The sequence below is a fragment of the Poecile atricapillus genome, chromosome Z, assembly GCF_030490865.1.
Source record: "Poecile atricapillus isolate bPoeAtr1 chromosome Z, bPoeAtr1.hap1, whole genome shotgun sequence".
NCBI classification, from domain to species: domain Eukaryota; kingdom Metazoa; phylum Chordata; class Aves; order Passeriformes; family Paridae; genus Poecile; species Poecile atricapillus.
In genome coordinates, this window is record NC_081289.1 from 1,032,519 (window position 1) to 1,055,953 (window position 23,435).

Sequence of the window (23,435 nt, forward strand, 5' to 3'; positions counted from 1 at the left end):
CATGGCACTGTGGGGACACCGAGCCCTGTGACTGATTGAGTCCAGAGAAGGAGAAAAGGAGTTGGGAAGGGGCTGGAGAATTCCCGAGGGAGTTGGGAAGGAGCTGGAGAATTCCTGAGGGAGATGGGAAGGGGCTGGAGAATTCCTGAGGGAGATGGGAAGGGGCTGGAGAATTCCTGAGGGAGATGGGAAGGGGCTGGAGAATTCCTGAGGGAGTTGGGAAGGGGCTGGAGAATTCCTGAGAGAGATGGGAAGGGGCTGGAGAATTCCTGAGAGAGATGGGAAGGAGCTGGAGAATTCCTGAGGGAGATGGGAAGGAGCTGGAGAATTCCTGAGGGAGCTGGGAAGGGGCTGGAGAATTCCTGAGGGAGATGGGAAAGGGCTGGAGAATTCCTGAGAGAGATGGGAAGGGTCTGGAGAATTCCTGAGGGAGCTGGGAAGGGGCTGGAGAATTCCTGAGGGAGATGGGAAGGGGCTGGAGAATTCCTGAGGGATCTGGGAAGGGTCTCATCCCAGAGAAAAGGGAGATCAGGGGGAATTTCTGGCTCTGCACAACTCCCTGCCAGGAGGGGACAGCCGGGGGGGATTTGGGATCTTATCCCAGGGAACGGGGACAGGAGGAGAGGGAACCTGACCTCAGGATGGGCCAGGGGAGCCTCAGGGTGGCAGCAGCAGGAATTTCTCCATGGAAAGGGTGGCCCTGGAAGTGTCCAGGGAGGTTTGGAGTGCCCAACCCTGGAGGTGTCCAAGGAAGGGCTGGAGGTGGCACCCAGTGCTCTGGGCTGGGGACATAAAGCAGGGATCAGGCACACCTTGGTCTCGATGGTCTTGAAGATCTTTTACAACCTCATGGATTCTGCGATTCTAAGGATGAAAAACTGAAAATTCACCAAAATGTGAAGAAAAGAACCAAATGCCTTCACGGGCCGGCTGTCCCAGCGCGGACTACAACTCCCATCAACCCCCGCGCGGCCCCGCGAGGAGGCGGGGCGCGGCGCGGCGCCGCAGGGGCTGCCGGGAGTTGTAGTCGCGACGGGGCGGAGCGCTGGCGGGAGGACTGCATGTCCCGGCATGCAGTGCGGCGGCGAGCGCGGCGGGGCGGAGCGGGGCGGGGCCGGCGGCCCTGAGGGAGCCGGAGCCGGAGCCGGAGCAGTCGGCGGCGATGTCGGTGCAGGTGGCGGTGGCCGCGCCCGCCGTGGAGCTGAAGGAGCTCGGCGGCCCCATGGATAAGGCGGCGGGGCCGCCGTGCGAGCCTGTGAGCGCTCACGCAGCCGGGCACGGCGTGGCGGCGGCGGCGGCTCCCGCCTGCCCCGTGCCGGGCGCCGAGCGTGAGGCGGCCCCGGCCCCCTCCGCCGAGCGGCCTCCGGGGAGCGGCTGCCCCGGGCTGTCCTCGGCCGCCGGGCTGTCCTCGGCCGCCGCCAAAGTGCCGCAGGCTTCGGCCATGAAGAGGAGCGACCCGCACCACCCTCAGCACCGGCACCGCGACGCCGGCGACAGCGGCGGCGCCGCGGCCGAGGCGCTCGTGAGCCCCGACGGCACCGTCACCGAGGCGCCGCGCACGGTCAAGAAGGTAACGGGGCCGGGCACCGGGAGAGCCTCCCCGGCGGGGCTGTGCGGGACATCCCCGCGGCTACAAGCCCGCAGCGGGCGGGGAGAACCGGTCCGGAGCTCCGGGACGCGGCGCTGCCTCCGGCGGGCAGGGGCCGGCCCGGTGCGGGGGTCCCCGGTACGCGGGAGGTGTCGGTGACCCCTCAGGTGCTGCCGTGACCGCGGGGGTGCTCCGGGGCTGTGGCTGCGTTTTGGGGGTGTGTTGTGCCATGGCTCAGGGGGTCTGTCTGCGCCTTGTCCTTCGCCGTGTCTGACATGTGGGGACGTGTGGGGTGACACTGGGTGCGTTTACACCCTGTTCATGTGCCCAGATGTGACACTGGGTGTATTTACACCCTGTTCATGTGCCCAGAGGTGACACTGGGTGTATTTACACCCCGTTTATGTGCCCAGAGGTGACACTGGGTGTATTTACACCCCGTTCCCGCACCCCCAGGTGACACTGGGTGCGTTTACACCTCGTTCCTCCCTCCTTAGGTGACACTGGGTGCGTTTACACCCCATTCCTGCACCCCAAAGGTGTCACTGGGTACCCATTCCTGCCCCCCCAGGTGTCACTGGGTGTATTTACACCCCGTCCCGCACCCCCAGGTGACACTGGCTCTGTTTACACCCCATTCCCACACCCCAGGTGTCACTGGGTGCGTTTACACCCCGTACCTGCCCCCCAAAGGTGACACTGGGTGGGTTTACAGCCCGTTCCTGCCCCCCCAGGTGACACTGGGTACCTTTACACCCTGTTCCCACACCCCAGGTGTCACGGGGTGCGTTTACCTCCCATTCCCGTCCCCCTAGGTGTCACTGGGTACCCATTCCTGCCCCTCCCAGGTGTCACTGGGGACCTTCACACCCTGTTCCATCACCCCTAGGTGACACTGGGTGTGTTTACACCTCATTCCCGTCCCCCCAGGTGTCACTGGGTGTATTTACACCCCATTCCTGCTCCCCAGGTGACACTGGGTACCTTTACACCCCATTCCTGTCCCCCCAGGTGACACTGGGTACCCATTCCTGCTCCCCAGGTGACACTGGGTACCTTTACACCCCATTTCTGTCCCCCCAGGTGACACTGGGTACCCATTCCTGCCCCCCAGGTGACACTGGGTGTGTTTACACCCCATTCCTGCCCCCCCAGGTGTCACTGGATACCCATTCCTGCCCCTCAAGGTGTCACTGGGTGCCTTTACACCCCCTTCCCTCCCCCCCAGGTGTGGGGCTGCCTGCCCAAAGGCGTTGTGTGAGCTCCAGGGTGTGTTTGGGTTCACATCAGGTTCACGTTCCCGGGGTTATCTTGGCAATGGGGATAAGATAAAAACATTCCGGGAGCTGCTGGTGATGTTGGCACACAGGGCAGGGCCAGGTGTGCCCGTACCTGGATGCTGGGAGGGGTCAGGGGGGGTTTTGGGGTGTTTTTGGCACCCCAGGAGCGAGTGGAACTCTGAATCCTGGTGAATCTGTGCCTTTCCAGCTCCTCAGGTGGATGCAGCCACGGGCTCGGATTCTCCCTGGTGGAGAGGGTTGTGTGTGCTCTGCTGGGGATGGAAAATGTGCTTTTTCCTGTTTTTTTAAGTGCCTGGCATCCTTCCCGTTGGAAATCTCAGGAGATTTCCCATGAACCTTTTTGGGGAAAAAAGTGTCTCTGTCCTAAGGGACACCTCATGGAACTTTGGGGTTCCTCAGCTCCCCTGCTGATGGACTTTGGAAAGCCCAGGGTGAGGGGGTTTCTCTCCATAAATAATCCTGATTTCCTTCTGTGTGGCTTCCCAGAAATTCCAGATTCTCCTTGGAAGGAGCACATCCTTGCAGGGCAAGGTGTGCCCGTGAGGAGAGTCTGGATCAAGGTTTCTTCATCCCCCTAAAATCCTTTCTGGGGGGGTTCAGCTCCTCTGTAAAGGACATTTTTCCTCTGAGGTCGTGACTCCCATCCCCAGTGTTTGGAGTTCTTTTCTTTTTCCATTTTTATTGTTTATTATTATTTATATTTTATTTTAATACCTTATTTATTGTATATATTTTTATATATTTTTATTACATATATTTTATATATCATTATATAATATTTATTAATATTTAGACATGTCTATCTTATTACTTATATATTTTATATCTTATTATGTATTATATATAATTATATTTATATATATTTAATTACATTTTTATATATTATAAAAGTATATATTTCATATATATTTTTATATATTGCATATATTTAGATATTATATACATTTATATTTATATACTATATATAATATTATATATAATATGTTTCTAAATATATATTAGATATATTTATAATATTTATATAGATAATATATAAAATATATAAATATTATCTATATGTTATTTATTATATTATTCTATAATATTATTTATTAATGTTATTTAGATGTTTTCTATTTTATTATTTATTTATTATTTAATTATTATTATTTATTTTACCAAGTATTCCTTCTCCTCCTTTTACTCAGTCACTTCAGCAGGTTCCAGCCACTCAAACCGAGCTTTTTATTCACCACATCCAGGTCCCTTCCTCCTCAGGAGTTACTGAAATAAATGACATTTATTATTTGTTATTAACATATAATAACATTTATTATTTATTATAACATATAATAACATTTATTATTTATTATAACATACAATAACATTTATTATATGTTATACCCTGGCAGTTAGCAAAATTAAAACCAGATTTGGGAGCCATCAAATTGTCCCCAGGCGGTGAAATTGGGCACGTGGAGCTGAAGGGTTTGCTGAAAGGAGGTTTACAATAAAAATAAGTTAATTTTTTTAACTCAGATCCAGCAGGACTTTGCTGAAGTAAAGGTAAAAGTCTAAGAAAAAGCGGTGAAATTTGTGGTGGAACTGGGAATCTTAAGAATATTTGCTATAAACAAAATCTCAGTAATTTTTCCTTCACTGCTTTATATAAATATATTTTTCTTGTGAAGTTTTTTTTTCCCTTTCCTTGGAATCCTAACACCCATCCTTGAGGTGTGGCACCACTAAATTCTGATTTTGCAGTTCCCAGAAAATCACAGCAACCTTTTTCCTTTAGGACCTCATTTGAAATCTTCTTTTTTGTCCCTTCAGCATTTTATTCACCTGCCTTTAGATGTCCTGATTTGTATTTTAGCTTGGCAGGGTGTAAAATAGGAAGGAAAAAATGGAATAGATATTTTTATATAAATTTATATGCACACATTATGAATGGTATCATATAATGTATATAAAAATATATATGGTATATATACAATATATAATACATATTGTATATATTATATATACAATATATGTTGTCTATATTATATATACAATAGATAATGTATGTTCTATATATTATCTATACAATAGATAATATATGTTCTATATATACAGTTTATAATGTATATTATATATACAATATATGTTACATATATATACCATATAATTATAAATATAATATATATGGTACAATATATATGATACATTATACAATGTATATGATACGTATTATATGATATCTATTATATGATATATATTATACATACAAATTGTACAATATATAATCTATATTATATATTATATTTATATAGAAAGAGAGCTATAGAAGGATACAGAAATATATCCAAATATATATAAAGATATATAGAAATATATATAATGATACATAGAAATATATATTTCTATGTATAGAAATATATAGAAATATATATATAAAGATATGTAGAAATAGAAGTATATAGGAATATATATATATAAAGGTATATAGAAATATATATGAAGATTATATATAAATATATATGAAGATATATAGAAATATGTAGAAACATATATATAAAGATATATAGAAATATATATAGAAATATATATTTTTATACATAGAAATATATATAGAAATATATATAGAAATATATATAGAAATATATATAGAGAAATATATATAGAGAAATATATATAGAGAAATTATGTATAGAAATATATGTATAGAAATATATGTATAGAAATATATATAAATATATATAGAAACATATAAAATACATAAAAATGGTATTATATAAATCTAACACAAATATTAAATATAAAGGTGGCTTTTCTCTGCCACCTGCAGAGATCAAATCTCCAGGAAAATCCCTGGAGTTGTTGTTCCCTTTGGATTCTTGCTGGAATTCCTCCCTGCCGAGGAGCAGTTGGACTTTGGCAGGTGCCTCGGTGTGGGATGAAGGTTCCAGACCTCCTCCTTGCCCCTCCTCCCGTGGCTCCAAGCCCAGTCAAACCGGGTGAAATCCCTCCCTTTTTAGGCTGAGGGAATTTCCCGTTGGATGAATCTCTCCAGAGTGAGGATGAGGAAGAGGAGGAGCTGGAAAAGCCCCTCCAGGAGCAGCCCTGGGCGGTGTGGGGTGGATTTGGGGTGAGCTCGAGTGGCCACAGCCGAGTCAAGCCCTGAGCCACCTGCACTGCCTCGATTTTGGGGTTTTAGCGGGGTTTTGATGATGAGGCCGTCGCTCTTCGGCTTTAGGGGATGGTGGCTGCTGGTTTTGGTGTTCAGGTGGAGTTTTGATGATGCTGGTGTTAATTCTTAGAGCATTCCCAAATCCAAGTGGCTGAGAGTCACAGAACTCCTGGAAATCCTCTTCTTACCTGGGGGGAGCCTTAATTAAGACTCCCAAAGTGATTAACTGGGCAATCTTAGCCTTGTCATGGCAGCTCCGTGCCCCCTTGCTTCATCTGAGAGAAGAATTGTGGGGTGGAAGGGATCATAAAGCCCATCCAGTTCTGACCCCTGTCACAAGAAAAACCTAAATTTAATCAGATTCAGGTCTTGGTTTAATGGTTGTGAGGTGAGAGTTCTGTGTCCCTTTCTTCTGCTGAGAAGAATTATGGAATCATGGGATGGGTTGGGTTGGAAGGGACCCTAAAGCTCATCCAGTTCTGACCCTCAGCCCCAAGAAAAACCTGAATTTAATCAGATTCAGCTCTTGATTTAATGGTTGTGAGGTGAGAGCTCCTTGTGCCTTTCTTCTGCTGAGAGAAGAATTGTGGAATCATGGGATGGGTTGGGGTGAAGGTGACCTTAAACCTCATCCAGTTCTGACCCCGTCACAAGAAAAACCTGAATTTAATCAGATTCAATTCTTTATTTAATGGTTGTGAGGTGAGAGCTCTGTGTGCCTTTCTTCTGCTGAGAGAAGAATCGTGGAGTGGGGTGGAAGGGACCTTAAAGCCCACCCAGTTCTGACCCTCAGCCACAAACAACCTTAAATTTCATCAGATTCAATTTTTTATGTAATGGTTGTGAGGTGGGAGCTCTGTGTGCCTTTCTTCTGCTGACAGAAGAATTATGGAATCACGGGATAGGTTGGGTTGGAAAGGACCCTAAAAACCATCCAGTTCTTACTCTCATCCACAAGAAAAACCTAAATTTAATGAGATTCAGCTCTTGATTTAATGGTTGTGAGGTGACAGCTCTGTGTGCCTTGGTTCTGCTGAGAAGAATTATGGAATCATGGGATGGGTTGGGGTGAAAGTGACCTTAAAGCTCATCCAGTTCTGACCCTCAGCCCCAAGAAAAACCTGAATTTAATGAGATTCAGGTCTTGGTTTAATGGTTGTGAGGTGACAGCTCCGTGTGCCTTTCTTCAGCTGACAGAAGAATTATGGAATCATGGGATGGGTTGGGTTGGAAAGGACTTTACAGCCCACCCAGTTCTGACCCCGTCACAAGAAAAACCTGAATTTAATCAGATTCAGCTCTTTATTTAATGGTTGTGAGGTGAGAGCTCTGTGTGCCTTTCTTCTGCTGAGAGAAGAATCGTGGAATCTTGGGATGGGTTGGGTTGGGTTGGAAAGGACCCTAAAGCCCATCCAGTTCTTACTCTTAGCCACAAAAAAACTTGGATTTAATGAGATTCAGGTTTTGATTTAATGGTTGTGAGGTGACAGCTCCGTGTGCCTTTCTTCAGCTGAGACAAGAATTGTGGGGTGGGGTGGAAGTGACCCTAAAGCCCATCCAGTTCTGACCCTCAGCCCCAAGAAAAACCCAAATTTAATGAGATTCAGCTCTTGGTTTAATGGTTGTGAGGTGCACCTTGTTTCAGCTGAGAGAAGAATTGTGGAATCATGGGATGGGTTGGGTTGGAAGGGACCCTAAAGCCCATCCAGTTCTGACCCTCAGCCCCAACAAAAACCCAAATTTAATCAGATTCAGCTCTTGATTTAATTGCTGAGAAGTGCTCGGGGCTCTGTGAGTTCTTGCCCCTCACCCAGGGAAGGTTAAACCTCCACAACCGGCGAGTTTTCCATTAATCCAACACCGCCCTACAAAGCAAAAAGTGATTTTTTTCCCCATCCCAGCTGCCTGCAGCTGTTTCCAGCTGTTTCCTTGCTCTCCTTTCCGTGCCCAAATCCGAGGATTCGCGTTGGAAAATTTTCCCGGAGCTGTTGATTCATTCCGTGGGCACCGCTCGCCTCCGCAGCGCCGGGGGTTGCGACAAACGCTGCGTTTTGTCACCGAGTCACCTCTGAGGAGCCGCCGCATCCCTGCTCGCTTCCAAACCTCCCGAAAATTCCCGGCTGGAGGGAATTCCATGGTGAGAAAAGTCTGCTGCTCACATCACCTGACCACGGAGCTGCCAGGGAGGTTTTGTTCTGCTCAGACTGTAAATGACTCTCATGTGGCTCCTCTAAACGATGTCTCTGACCTTGATTCCCAGCAGAGGATGAAAGCTTTTCACGTGGAAATTCCCACTTTTTTTTTTTCCTATATTTTTTTTATTTTCTTTAGTTTTCCTATATTTTTAATGTATTTATATTTTTATTTGTATTTTTATTTATTTCAATTTTTTATATATATTTTATTTATTTATATTTTTATGTATTTATATTTTTATTTATATTTTTATTTATATTTTTAATTTTATTTATATATTTTTTATATTTTTATTTATTTATAATTTTATTTATTTATTTATATTTATATTTATTTGTTTTTATATATTTATATTTATTTTTATTTCTTTATTTATTTATATTTCATTTTTTATTCATTTTAATTTTTTATTTATTTCTATTTTTATTTGTTTTAAATTTTTTATTTCTTTATATTTTTCTTTTTTATTTATTTTTATTTATTTAAATTTTTTAATTTTTATTTTTATTTTAATTTTTATTTATTTCTATTTTTTATTTATTTCTATTTTTATTTGTTTAAAATTTTTATTTCCTTATATTTTTAATTTTTATTAATATTTTTATTTATTTTTTAATTTTTATTTCTATTTTAATTTTTATTTATTTTACTTTTTATTTATTTATTTTTATTTATTAATTTATTTTTATTTATACTTTAAATTTATTTATATTTTTTATTTTTATTCCTACATTTCCTATATTTTTTTTTTTAATATAAGAGAGATAAAGGGTTTTTGGTTCCATTAAGGATTTTTTTTCTCCTCTGTTTTCCCTTCTAACCCCCAGCCAGGTGATAAATGTTTCTTCCCCCAGGGCTGAATTCCCAGGAAATGCAGGGAATGAGCTGGGCTGGGAATGTTCTTTAGGAAAAGCTCCTCGGGGGAGATCCAAATTCTTTGATTTGCTGTGATAATCAGGATAAATCCAGATTAATTCCAGCAGGAACCGAGCACACGGGATGGATCCATCAACCTCTGAGTTGGAAAAGGGCGGAAACAACAGCAGTAAAATGGGATCAGGAGGGAATTTTGGAACAGCCAAGCTGCCCTGGGCAGCTCAGAATTACAAAAACACACCAAGATCTTTGTGCTGGAGCTTTCCTGGAGGGGCAGAAATTTGAATTTCCAGGCAAGTTGGAGCTTTGGCCCTGAGCTGGTTGATGAAAAACGAGCCAGGGAGAGGAATTCCGGCTTTGGGCTCTGCAGTTTGACCTCTCAGGTTTTGTTTTTACCTCTGGCTGGTGAATTGTGAAACAATTGAGGTGCAGCAAGGAGGAGATGGAGCTGAAAAAGGAAAGGAAGGAGCCAGGAAACTCAGGTGTAGCAGGAGGAGCTCTCCCTGTTTCTCCGTTTTGGTTAAATGCTGATGGAATGGAATTCTCAAAATATTCCAGTATTCGTATTCTCAAAATATTCAAATATTCATAGTCTCAAAATATGAAATTCTCAAAATATTCAAATATTCATAGTCTCAAAATATGAAATTCTCAAAATATTCAAATATTTGTATTCTCAAAATACAAAATTCTCAAAATATTCAATTATTCAAATTCTCAAAATATTCCAATATTCATATTCTCAAAATACAAAATTCTCAGAATATTCAAATATTTGTATTCTCAAAATATGGAATTCTCAAAATATTCATATTCTCAAAATAGAAAATTCTCAAAATATTCAAATATTTGTATTCTCAAAATGCAAAATTCTCAAAGTATTCAAATATTCCTTTTCCCAAAATATTCAAATATTCATATTCTCAAAATACAAAATTCTCAGAATATTCAAATATTTGTAATCTCAAAATATTCATATTCTCAAAATACAAAATTCTCAAAATATTCAAATATTCATAGTCTCAAAATATTCAAATATTTGTATTCTCAAAATACAGAATTCTCGAAATATTCAAATATTCATAGTCTCAAAATATTCAAATATTTGTATTCTCAAAATACAAAATTCTCAAAATATTCAAATATTCCTATTCCCAAAATATTCAAATATTCACATTCTCAAAGTACAAAATTCTCAGAATATTCAAATATTTGTAATCTCAAAATATTCATATTCTCAAAGTACAAAATTCTCAAAATATTCAAATATTCCTATTCTCAAAGTACAAAATTCTCAGAATATTCAAATATTTGTATTCTCAAAATACAGAATTCTCAAAGTATTCAAATATTCTCAAAATATTCAAATTTTCGTATTCTCAGAATTCAGATTTCTTTGCCCTTTTCAACTTTGCTGATTCAGAGGTGTCCAAGAGTAGAACCTGAGTCATGGCAGGGAAAACTCCTCTTCCTCCTCTTCCTCCTCCTCCTCTTCCTCCTCCTCCTCTTCCTCCTCCTCCTCTTCCTCCTCCTCCTCCTCTTCCTCCTCCTCCTTCTCTTCCTCCTCCTTCTCTTCCTCCTCCTCCTCCTCTTCCTCCTCCTCCTCTTCCTCCTCCTCCTCTTCCTCCTCCTCCTCTTCCTCCACCTCCTCCTCTTCCTCCACCTCCTCCTCTTCCTCCTCCTCCTTCTCTTCCTCCACCTCCTCCTCTTCCTCCACCTCCTCCTCTTCCTCCACCTCCTCCTCTTCCTCCACCTCCTCCTCTTCCTCCTCCTCCTCTTCCTCCTCCAGAGGGAGAATCTGGAGGTCCCAAGATGGGAGCGAGGGGTGGAAAAAGAGACAAAAACATCTCGAGAAACGAGGTCCAGCCTGGAAATAAAAACGCCGGAGGCCGTTTGTGCGAGTCCCAGCAGAGGTGTGAGACTCCAGGGGCTTGGAATGAGCAGCCAGGGAGGAAAAGGAGGAGTGAAAACTAAAAGGAGGAGTGAAAACTAAAAAGAGGAGTGAAAACTAAAATAAACTTGAAATATTTCTTACGCAAACTCCTCCGTGCTCAGGTCTGCGCCGACAGCAGAAAATCCCTCGCAACGCCTCAATTCCAACCAGGATTCCTCCTCCCTTGGGCACATCCAGAGGTTGTTCAGGGAGTTTCTGGACGGAAAAATTCGGGAATGGGAAATTGTGGAGCTTTCCAGGCAGAGGAGCAGCTGATGGAGGTGGTGGGGGAGAATTGTTCGTATTTTTAATCGCGGCGCCGTCAGCATCAGCTGTTCCCAGCGACGTTTGCGGGATGGAGGTGAAATTTTGGGATGATGTTCATGGAGTTTCTGGATGGAAAAGTTTGGGAAATTGTGGAGCTTTCCAGGCAGAGGAGCAGCCAGGGAGGAAAAGAAGGAGTGAAAACTAAAAGGAGGAGTGAAAACTAAAATAAACTTGAAATATTTCTTGCGCGAACTCCTCCGTGCTCAGGTCTGCGCCGACAGCAGAAAATCCCTCGCGACGCCTCAATTCCAACCAGGATTCCTCCTCCCTTGGGCTCATCCAGAGGTTGTTCAGGGAGTTTCTGGATGGAAAAATTCGGGAATGGGAAATTGTGGAGCTTTCCAGGCAGAGGAGCAGCTGATGGAGGTGGCACGGGGAGAATTGTTTGTATTTTCAGTCGCGGCACCATCAGCATCAGCTGTTCCCAGCGACGCTCGCGGGATGGAGGTGAAATTTTGGGATGAGGTGAAAAAGGAGGGAAGATTTTAGGCAGCTCTTTGTGTCCTGGATTAACCAAAAGCTTTCTGGGATTAATCTCAGCTCTGGGAGAAATCAGTAAATGAGGAGAACAGGGAGCTTTGGGGTCAAAGATTTTAAAAAAAAAATAGGTTTTTTTTCTTTTGGAGAGCATTTCTTATCTGACCCTTTCCCCTCTTAAGGCCTCAGATCAGGGCTGACTATTAAATAAAATAAATTAAATTTATGAATTTCTAGTTCAGCCCTCATAGCAGGGCTGAATATTAAATAAATTGAATATTCCATGTTTAGGAAATGTGGATTTCTTGTTTCTAGATAGATTTGGGAAGGCCGATGTTGTCCAAGGAGTTTTTTTGCATCCAAAAACTTTTCCTAGATCAGGAATTCAGCTTGAAGCTGGAAATTTTAAAACTTCAGATATTTCCTAGGAATAATAATAATAATAATAATAATAATAATAATAATAATAATAATAATAATAATAATAATAATAAAAAAATTATTCATTATTTATTCAAATAATTATCATAAATTAACGATCTAAATTGCAATAAAATCCTGGAATGGTTTGGGATCTTTAAGGAAAGGACCTTCAAGATCTCCCAATGTTCCAAGATGGATCAGAATTTGTTATCCTTAAAAAAAAAAATCTGTGTGAAGCTGATGAATTTGGCATAAATTGTCAGCTTTGGTACAATTTGTTCTGCTAAGCCTTGAATTTTTGAGTTTTTTGAGTTTTTGAAATGTTTTGTGTTATAATTGCTGGGAAATGTACTTTTCTAATTATGTAAATACACATTGAAATATCTTTTTTTTGAATATATTTTTTGTGATAGTAGATTTCTGCACAGATGTCCTGGCTGTGCAGGCAGAAAGCTGAGGGTTCCATGTGAATTTCCAGAAGATTCTGGGGCCAACAGAAATGCAAATAAATGACATTTTTAGAGATTTCCAGGGTTCTGAACGCTTCCCAGCTTTAATATTCCTCTAATTTCCAATCTTTTCCTAAAATTCAGGATGCTGCAGGGTGGAATGGTATTTATATTTATATAAATATTAATATTTGTATGAATATAAATAAATATTTATATATTTATATTACTATTTATAATATTTTAATTATTTATAATTATATAATTAATTATAATATTTTAATATTTAATATTTATTATATTATTTATGTTTATAATATATATCATTTATTTTTAATAATATAATATATATTATTTATCTTTATAATATATAGATTATGTATAACTATATAAACCTATAAATATATAATTATTTATATATACTTATATAAATAAATAGAAATATATTACATATTAATATAAATTAATATGTATTTATTTTTTTATTTATATATTAATTATTTTATATATTTTTATTTCTTTTTATTTATTTTTCTCCTTAAATAGGCAGCTAGTTGCATTTTTCACAAAGAAGAGAAAAATAAATCAGCTGGAAAATTCAGTATATACAAAGAATTCCTGAAGCACCCCATGGCAGATTCAGTCCTAAAAGGAATTAAACTTTTTATTTAAAACCAGGAGGAATTTGAGGGTGCCTTCAGCTGAGAGTTGGGAAGTTTTACTCCTAATTTACCTCCCCCAGAGGTGATTGAGGGATGTTTAATCCTGAGAAAAAAAAATCCTGGGAATGGCTCATTCCCATAAAAACAACTCAAGGACCAGTTTGGGCAAATCTTTTCCTGTTCCCAGGGCCGTTCCCTCGCTGCTGGAGCTCTCCAGGACTTTGTGGAGCTGGGGAATTCACCCTGGATCCTTTCCTCTGATGGTTTTTATTTGATGTGGAATTTTCTGGAATTTTCTCCCAAGCTTGGCCCTTCTGAGCTGCAATTTTCAGCATTTTCACGTCGAGTTTGGTGTTAATTGAAGTGGTTTTCTCTCAAATCTGCTGCGGTTTCTCTGCTCTCCGCCGCTACCAAATCCCTCGCCGGTTTTTCCTCTCTGCTGTTACTCTGGGAGATTTCAAAAGCTGAGAACAAAAATCCCTTTTTGCCTTCAAATAACTCAGAAAATGGTGGATTCTCTGCAGGGTTTGATTCAGGTGCAGGGGGTGTTTTTTGCTTTAGCAATCTCTGAGACTGACTTGGCTTTCTTTGATAAAAATGAAAATATTTCTGTGCTCCCTCCATTTGTTCAACCTCCCCCGAGTGCTCAGAGCCCTCTGAGGGAGGTGAAGAACCGAGGTAAAACCAGAAAATATTCATATTTTGGTTTAATTTTTAATTTCTGGACTCAGGCACAAGTGGATAATGAAATATCCATTTATTTCATGCTGAAAAATGACAGGATTTGGGGACATTGCTGCAGTTGTTTGGACAATGCTCTGCTGGGTTGCTCTGGAAAATCAGAATATTCACAGAGGAGTTTTAAGTTGGATTTTGGGAAAATTCCTTGATGGACAGGGGTGGATTCCTCACCCTCAGAGGGATTTCAGAGCTTTCTTTGATAAAAATGAAAATATTTCTGTGCTCCCTCCATTTGTTCAGCCTCCCCTGAGTGCTCAGAGCCCTCTGAGAGTGGTGCAGAACCGAGGTAAAACCAAAAAATATTCATATTTTGGTTTAATTTTAAATTTCTGGACTCAGGCACAAGTGGATAATGAAATATCCATTTATTTCATGGTGACAATTGACAGGATTTGGGGACATTGCTGCAGCTGTTTGGACAATGCTCTGCTGGGTTGCTCTGGAAAATCAGAATATTCACAGAGGAGTTTTAAGTTGGATTTTGGGAAGTTTTAAGTTGGATTTTGGGAAAATTCCTCAATGGACAGGAGTGGAATCCTCACCCTCAGAGGGATTTCAGAGCTTTCCCTGATAAAAATGAAAATATTTCTGTGCTCCCTCCATTTGTTCAACCTCCCCTGAGTGCTCAGAGCCCTCTGAGAGTGGTGCAGAACCGAGGTAAAACCAGAAAATATTCATATTTTGGTTTAATTTTGAATTTCTGGACTCAGGCACAAGTGGATAATGAAATATCCATTTATTTCATGCTGAAAAATGATAGGATTTGGGGACATTGGCTGCAGTTGTTTGGACAATGCTCTGCTGGAGGAGAATCAAACCAATTTACTACTAATAATGCTAATTATTTATTATTTATATTATTATTATTGTTTAATAATAATAATTATTATTTAATATTATTTACTACTAATAATAAACTCAAATCCATTCAGTTATCCCTAAACATTACTAAAAATCAACCAAAACTCTACCTCTACACAAATTCATAAAAAATAACCAATACTCTATAAAAATAACTAAAAAATATTTAAAAAACTAATTAAGAACACCAAAAAAACCCCAAATTTAAACTAATAAAAAATAATAAAAAATCACTACCAAAATTTAAATAAAGCTATAAAAGTCCATCAGATAAATACCCATGACCTCTGCTGGGTTGCTCTGGAAAATCAGAATATTCACAGGTGACAATGTAGGGACAAAAGGGAATTTTAGGTGGGAAGAAACTCCCAGCACTTTAGAGAGGAAAATAACCAAGCAACAAAATAATTCCAAATCCCAGAATTTCTGATTTTTTTTTCATGCATTTAAATAATGCTGAGATGAACAGAACAAATTGGGCTTTGATGGCAGAGGGAAGGAAGGAGAAAATAGCTCGGTGAAAATTAAAATAATTCATATTTTTAATAGGGAGAAAAATAATATTTGGCTTTAATATAAAATAAAATATAAATATAAAAATTAATTTTTTTATTTATTTTATTTTGTCCTAATAATTGACCACTGGATGGGTGCCTGTGGAAAACTTTGGTCTTGAGGAATTTTGCTTTTGGAATTCCTGGGGAACAATTCCCAAAAAAAGAACCTGGAATCGATGTCAGGGAGTTTTTGTCTCCTTAAATTACAGGAATATTTTCCAAAGAACTTTGCCAGCCGTGGGCAGGGAAGAAACTTGGAAATCTCCTCCTCACAAACCAATTTTCCATGTTTAATATTCCATATATTTTGCTCTCCCAGGAATAATTTTTCCTGCACCTTTGGCTTGATAAGATATTGTGGTGTGATTTCCTATTTTTCCTTTAAAATAAAACTGAGGCCACCACATTTGATACGACCACATCAGCAAAACAATTAAATTATTTAATTGTGGTTGTGCTCAGGCTCATCCAGCGCTTCCATGTGGATAAAAATGGGAGATTTTGGGGATATTTTTTGGAGGTGTTTCCCTTTTTATTTTTTCCCAATTTTTTTGACCTCAATATCCAGGCTTTAAATTGGTTTAAACTGTGTTTTTCAGTGCTGATGTTACGCAAAATTCCTGATTTTTGGTGTGTGGAGTCAGGAGACGCTGGGAGCAGCTGATGGAATTAAAGTCACGGTGGCAACCAGGCCGATTAAATCGGGCTTCCTTGGGATCCTTCCTTGGGATCCATTTTCCTTGGGAATCCTCTTCCTTGGGAATCCTCTTCCTTGGGATCCTTCCTTGGGATCCTTCCTTGGGAATATTCTTTGGGATCCAGGTTCTGGATGTGTCCCGTGTGTTCCTGGATGCTCCATCCCCTCGTTCCTGCCCATGGAAAACCCACAGGGTGACAGGAAGGGGTGGTGGTGCCGGTCTCTGCATCCTTCCTTGGGATCCATCTTCTTGGGAATCCTCTTGGGAATCCTCTTCCTTGGGATCCATCATCTTCCTTGGGATCCATCTTCCTTGGGAATCCTCTTCCTTGGGAATCCCCTTCCTTGGGATCCTTCCTTGGGAATATTCCTTGGGATTCAGGTTCTGGGTGTGTCCCGTGTGCTCCTGGATGCTCCATGCCCTAATTCCTACTCATGGAAAACCCACAGGATGACAGGAAAGGGTGGTGGTGCCACTCTCTGCATCCTTCCTCGGGATCCATCTTCCTCGGGATCCATCTTCCTCGGGATCCATCTTCCTCGGGATCCATCTTCCTTGGAAATCCTTTTCCTTGGGAATCTTTTTCCTTGGGAATCCTTTTCCTTGGGGTCCATCTTCCTCGGGATCCATCTTCCTTGGGATCCATCTTCCTCGGGATCCATCTTCCTTGGAAATCCTTTTCCTTGGGAATCTTTTTCCTTGGGAATCCTCTTCCTTGGGATCCATCTTCCTTGGGAATCCTCTTCCTTGGGATCCATCTTCCTTGGGAATCCTCTTCCTTGGGATCCTTCCTTGGGAATATTCTTTGGGATCCAGGTTCTGGGTGTGTCCCGTGTGCTCCTGGCTGCTCCATCCCCTCATTCCTGCCCATGGAAAACCCACAGGATGACAGGAAGGGGTGGTGGTGCCGCTCTCTGAATCCTCTGGGCGCCGTTCCCGTCCCCATCCCGCTGCTTTTTCCCGGGAAAGCGATGCCCCCCCTCAGGATCGCTCCGGGGTGTTCCCTCCTGTGACATTCCAGGGGTGGTGGGGACAATGTCCTGGAGCAACCTCTGGATCCAATCCCGGTAATTCCGGCTCCTTATCCCAACTCCTGGCTCTGCTAAGAGCTCCAAAGGCTCGGGATTGTTATCCTGGGGGGGGTTGGGAAGTGGCTGCTTTGGAATTTCGTGTGGCTGGAGAGCAGAGGGGCAGCACAGAATCCCAGAATTCCAGAATTAATGAGCTGTGAAAAGCCCTCCAAGGTCACCGAGTCCCAGCTGAGCCCCGAGTGCCACATCCAGGAATTCCTTGGACACCTCCAGGCATGGGAGCTCCAAACCTCCCTGGGCAGCCCCTTCCCAAGTTTAACAACCTTTTCCATGAGGAAATTCCTGCTGCTCTCCACCCTGAGCCTGCCCTGGCCCAGCCTCAGGCCATTCCCTCTCCTCCTGTCCTCTGAATTCCTTAAAAACCAACGGAGAGAGCTTTAACATCCCTTTCAACCCAAGCCGTGATTTTATAATGATTCCGTGATTCACAGAGGAATAATGGGGGAGAAATCCTTAAATATCACAGCTGGGTGGAAGAATTTGTCATAGAAATTTTTAGGAAGGCTTTGGGAGTACCAAATCTCTTGTCGTGCTGTGGGGCACTTAAAACCCAAGGCTTTTTTTTTCTTATTTTTAATAAGAAAAATTGTTTTTTATTTTTGATAAGAAAAACTTATTTTTAATAAGAAAAACTGTTGTTTATATGCACCCTGTGTTATTTTTGAGTGAAAAAAAAAATCAGATTTCATGCATTCATCAGCTCTGTGTTTAACTGCTCATTTTTCCTTTTTTTTATTTTGACTAATATTCCTGGCAGGTGAATTTTAAATTGTCCTTTCATGTGGTGGAACAGCTGCTTTGCAGATGATTTTCAAACTGATCAATTGTTTTGGTCAACATCTGGAGGAAAAGAAAAAAGGGAAAGAAAAGAGGGAAAAAGAATTTGTTTTGTTTGGTTTATTTTTTTTCCTAATTGTGGAATAGGAGATGATGTTTGTGTGTTTTCTCTTGGAATTTCTGTTCCTGGTGGACAAAAAGAATCCAAAAGGACACGGTAACAAAAGCTCCACCCCTGGGAAAGGCTTCACCCCTTTTATTTTGTAAATACCTTTCCTACAGACTGGAGCCCAGAATGTTTAAACTGAACCTGGTCCAAATTGATATGGAGTAGGAGGAAAAAGAAAAGGAGAAAAAAAATATAAAAAAAAAGTCAAAACCAGTTTCGAATCTGGCTGGAAATTCTGATGTTGAGCCTCCACAAGAAGTAGAGGAGAGGTTCAGGGAAGCCATCTGGGTAGGGAAGGCTGTTCCCAGAGTTTTGGGGTTGTGTGATGAGGAAAAGGGGTTGGGATGGAGCCCTGGGCTGCCCTCAGCAGCGAGGATTTGGAACAGAACACAGCAGAGGAAATCAGTGTGTTTTGTAGTTTTGTTTGTTTTATACAACCATAAGATTGGGCTGGGAGGGACCTTAAAGATCTCCAATTCCAAGCCCAGCTGTGCAATGGGATTTTGATGGAAGGAGCAAAAGCTTTTTGAAAGTTGTGAAGGAAATATAAAATATTTAATGCTTTCGTAGAGTTTTAGAAATGGAGCCTCACCACTGAGTCATCGACAGCATTTCCCATGGAAATGGGAGTTTCCATGGAAGCTTCTGCAGCCTTCCCGCCACACCTGAGTGGTCTCCAGGCCACAAATCCCGGGACACGGGGAGCTCGAGTTTCCGAGTGGCACCTTGGAGCAGGGCTGTGGAAACTTGGAGCAGGAAAATCGGGAGAGGAACCAAAAGGCTCCTTGGAAATGCAAACAGAGCCTGGAGCTTCCAAGGCTGAGTGTCTGCTCCCGGGGTTTGGGGAGCTGTGGTGGGGAGGCTCCCTGGAGCAGAGGCTGGACGAGATTAAGAGAATAAAATGGGTGTTTATTTTATCACCTGATGCTGTGAGAGGCTCCCTGGAGCAGAGGCTGGACAGAGTTAAAGGAATAAAATTGGGATTTATTAAAGGTGGCACCTCGGGCAGTGCAGGAGCGCAGCCGAGGCTCCACCCAAGGTGGACTCTGAGTCAGGAATTTCACACTTTTATAACTTCTGGTCCATTTCCATATCGGGGTTAATTGTCTAATTACAGCTTCAGTTAATGAATCCCCATCATCCCAGACTGCTCCATCAATTTGCTGCTGGTTAAACTTTCTGTGCCCGAAGCTGCAGCAACTCCTTGGTTCTGGGGCTGGGACAGGATTGTTGTGTCTGACAGTTCCTTGTGTCTTGAAAATCTGTTTGATTGTTGTGTCTGAGCTGCGAGGAGAACTCGCTGACACTTTGTGAAGCTCGGAGTTACGCGCTAAAGCTGTGCAGAATCTGGAAAACACGAGAGCCAAACCTGGCGGTGTCACGGGGCGCCACACGTGCTCCTGGCGTTGGGGATTGCTCCTGTGGCTACGGAACAAAAGTCAGGGCACGGAAAGGAGCCCCGAGGCGCTGTGGGGAGAAGGCCCAGCTGCAGATTGGGACTTGCATGAACCCACGGGGTTTGGAGAGCTCCAAGGGCCTGCAGACAGGGAAGCGCTGGGAGCCGGAGCGGGTCGCTGATCCCAGGAGAAGCAGCAAACCCCAGGGCTGGTTGATGTCTGTGTGAAGGGTCTGGGATGGTTCGTTCTTCGTCAGCATCAGAAGGGCTGAATGTCAGTTCCTGACAGCAGAAAACCACTTGAGTTTCTGCTTTTCTGGCTCAAACACGGCACTGAAGGGTTTTTTGTTGCCGTGCGTTTGGTGGACTCGTGGAAAGCTGGAGCTGTTGTGGTCTGGGCTCCATCATGGATGTGCCAGCCCAAATCTCACCCAAAGAGCAGAGGGAAAACCCAGGAGACACCAACTCTGATTGTTCAGGAAGGGTCTTGGAGCCGCTCCTCTGCACAGAAACATCCCAGGGGCTGCTTCCCAGGGAGGTTCCGGACTCTGCATCCCTGGCAGTGCCCTAAGCCAGGCTGGATGGGGCTGGGAGCAGCCTGGGACAGTGGGAGGTGTCCCTGGAGGGGCTCTGGGGTCCCTTCCAACACAGGGACCCACTCATCTGTGGGGTTCAAGAGCGTTCGGAACAGGGAAGTGAGGAACAGAAAATCCTCCTGTGCCTGACCAGGGCTGGGCGTGGTTTTAGGGTGACCTTGGGCAAATCCCCCCAGCTCTGCCTGCGCCTTCCTCGTTCCCAAGCCCAGGCAATGTTTGTGCTGTGCTGTTTGAAGATCATTTGCAATTCCAGGAGAGATGAAATCACCATCCACTCGATGTTCCAGGAGAGCTTTTTGTCTGGCATCTCCCTCTTAGCTCCCAAAACGCTCCCTGCTGGATTATTCCCTGCTCCAGATTTGTTTCTCTGCTTGGACACCAGCCAGCCATTCCCACACCCAAACTCTTCCAGCATCCCCTGTAAACCCTGCTCCAGTGCAATCCCAAGGATTCATTTCCGGACATCTGAAGAGTTCAGGGGAAGGGGGAATGGATCCTGAGAGGATGGGAAGGAGCAGTTGGGTGTGGAGGGAGTTCGCTCCCAGCTGTGCTCACGCTGTTCCAGGATATCTTTTGAGCTTTTCAAAGGGAGCAGCCCCCAGATGAAAAAAAAAAAAGGATTTTGAGTTCATTCTAAACCAGTTTTTTTTTTTTTCTCTCAAATAAAATCGGTGATGACTCAAACACCCATAAAAGAGTCTGGCAGAATTCGCCAGCTCTGAAGTTCCGCAGTGCATTGCTTGTAAATGTCATTTTTGTGGGAGTCTCTTCAAATGGAGTTGGGTTCTTTGAGACAGGGCAGAGCCTCTCAGATCCACTTTGCAGCACTGACTGAAGAATTATTTTGGGTGATTCCAGGAAAGGATTCTGCACAAGGCTTAGGTTATCTGCTCACCGCAGCAGAGAAGCTGTTGGGTAACTCTGAGTGCCAAGAACTTTCTGTACTTTGCTCTTTATTCTTCTCTGACTCCTTTTTTTTTTTTTCTTTTATATTTATTATAAATAAGCTGAAACATTTTCTGCTTTCTCTGCAGCAGAATGACCACAGATGAGTCACGGGGCTGCCTGAACATGTAAAGCATTTTTAAGTGTTGGTTGTGATACATTTTTGGGTGTCTCACCCGATTCTGGAGACAAGGGAACTGCTGAGATGGTGATTCCAGAGCATGAGGAAGCTGCCGCTTGGGTCAGCCCCGTGAAAAGTCCAACAAAAACCCGGTTTGGAGCTGGAGTTTGGATTGTGATGCTCAGGCTGATTCATCAAGTGATTTTGGGTGGGATTTTTAGATTCTCTTGCTTGGGTTACTTGAGGAAAACTGAGTAGGTGTGTGCAGACCTGTGGAGCTTCCTGGCCGAATCCCAGCCCGGACAAAGCCCTCGTTGTTCCGTGGGGCCTCTGAGCTGCTTTTTTCTGGTGTTTATTTGTTCTTTGTGTCCTGCCCTCTGTTGTTTGTGTGCAGCAGCGGGGAATTAGCGCTGCTGGCCGCGATTAAAGGAACGCTTTGCTCTCAGGGCTGGGCTGCAGCTCTGCCCCAACCTCCAGGGTGTGCAATTCAGGTGCTCCCAAATCCAGAACTCTTGGAAATATCGGGAATTTTGGCCTTTATCCAGCAGGTGAAAGGTGTTGGGGGTTGTATCAACCACAGAATCATGGAATGGTTTGGGTGTGAAGGACTTCAAAGCTCATCCAGTTCCAACCCCCATCGTGGCAGGGACACCTCCCATTGTCCCAGGCTGCTCCAGCCTGGCCTTGGACATTCCAGGGATCCAGAGGCAGCCACAGCTTCTCTAGGAATTCCATCTCCACCCTCCCAGCCAGGAATTCCTTCCCAAAATACCATAAATCAAACGACCTTACCTTGGAGATCAGGTGAATTCTGCCCTTTTGGTGGTTTCTCCCTGGATTTGGGAGGAAGTCAGGGGATTTTTAATTTAATTTAATATTTTTTAGTTGTTTTTGACATGACAAGAGCTAAGACCCCGTGTTTCTCTGCTTTCTCTTTCTTTGTGAATCATTTTTAGACACAGCTGCCTTGGCCTGTCCATCCCTCTGTGGAGTCTCAGCAAGAGGGGATCCCTTGGCTGCTCCAGCTCCAAACTCAATGTGTTAAATTACCCTTAATTGTATTGTTATTAAATTATTAAATTATCATTTTATTTTATCTGCACTCGGGGAGCTGCTGGGGCGCTCCAGGTGTTGGCTGTGGCACACAGGCCGGGCAGAATGAGGCTGGAATGACCAAATGACCAAATGACCGCTGTCCCAGTCATCCCCAGCCTGGAGGCATCTCCCTGCTCCTTGTGTGGCTCCATCCCTTCCTCGTTTGGGATTCCCAGGATTTATGGGGTTGGGAAAGCCCATCCAGAGTGCCACATCTGGGAATTCCTTGGACACCTCCAGGATGGACACTCCAAACCTCCCTTCCTGTGTTTAACAGCCCTTTCCATGAGGAAATTCCTGCTGAAATTCCTGCTGAAATTCCTGCTGAAATTCCTGCTCGCTCATCTTGAGGCCGTTGCTTTGTTGCTCCTTAATTTTCCAAGTTACCCTTGGAAAAAATGTTGGAGGCTTGGTGGGGATGGAGCAGGATCACAGAGGATCTGCTGGATCCTCCACAATTCCTTTTCCTCCTCTTCTCCTGGTGCCACAGAACCTCTGGATTGGCTGGAGCAGCCCCACAACTTCATCCATACTCTGGATTTTCTGCCGTCCTCACCTTGAGTGACACCAACCTTTGGGATTTCCTCACCGGGACTGTCGGCAAATTAAAAACCCCTCTCTCTTCCAAACCAGGATGGCAAATTTTGGACAAATCTGGGTTTGGGTTGCATCAGAATGAGAAAAGAAAAAAACACCTTCGCTTTCCAGACTTGAGAAGTTCAGCGTTTTCTGAGAGGTTCAGCCTTGCCTCAGTTCTGGGCTGAACAAATTTTTAGCGCACAAAATTCCTGCTCTGCCAAACTTCACCATCAGTGTTCAGTCCCTGAGGAATTTCAGAGCAGAGGGAAAGAAAATGGGAGAGGATCAACTCCAGAACCAAATAAAATGGAGAGAACATGAGCCAAAAAACCACCTTGAAGGGATTAAACGCCTTGAGTGGAAATCTGTCGGTCACTGGAGGTTTTGATCCTGTTTTTCTCGAACTTTCCCTGCTTTTATCCCTTT

At 43.2% G+C, this 23,435-nt stretch overlaps 1 protein-coding gene across 1 annotated transcript in view; it reads left to right on the forward strand.

Annotated features, from left to right (window-relative positions):
* Positions 1 to 1,113: 1,113 nt before the first annotated feature.
* Positions 1,114 to 23,435, forward strand: part of AHCYL2 (adenosylhomocysteinase like 2) — an 84,391-nt gene continuing 62,069 nt past the window's right edge. Inside the window, exon 1 of the mRNA XM_058864713.1 lies at positions 1,114 to 1,570. Coding sequence (XP_058720696.1) covers positions 1,163 to 1,570 — 408 coding nt within the window. The 5' untranslated portion in view covers positions 1,114 to 1,162. The remainder of the gene's footprint in view (positions 1,571 to 23,435) is intronic.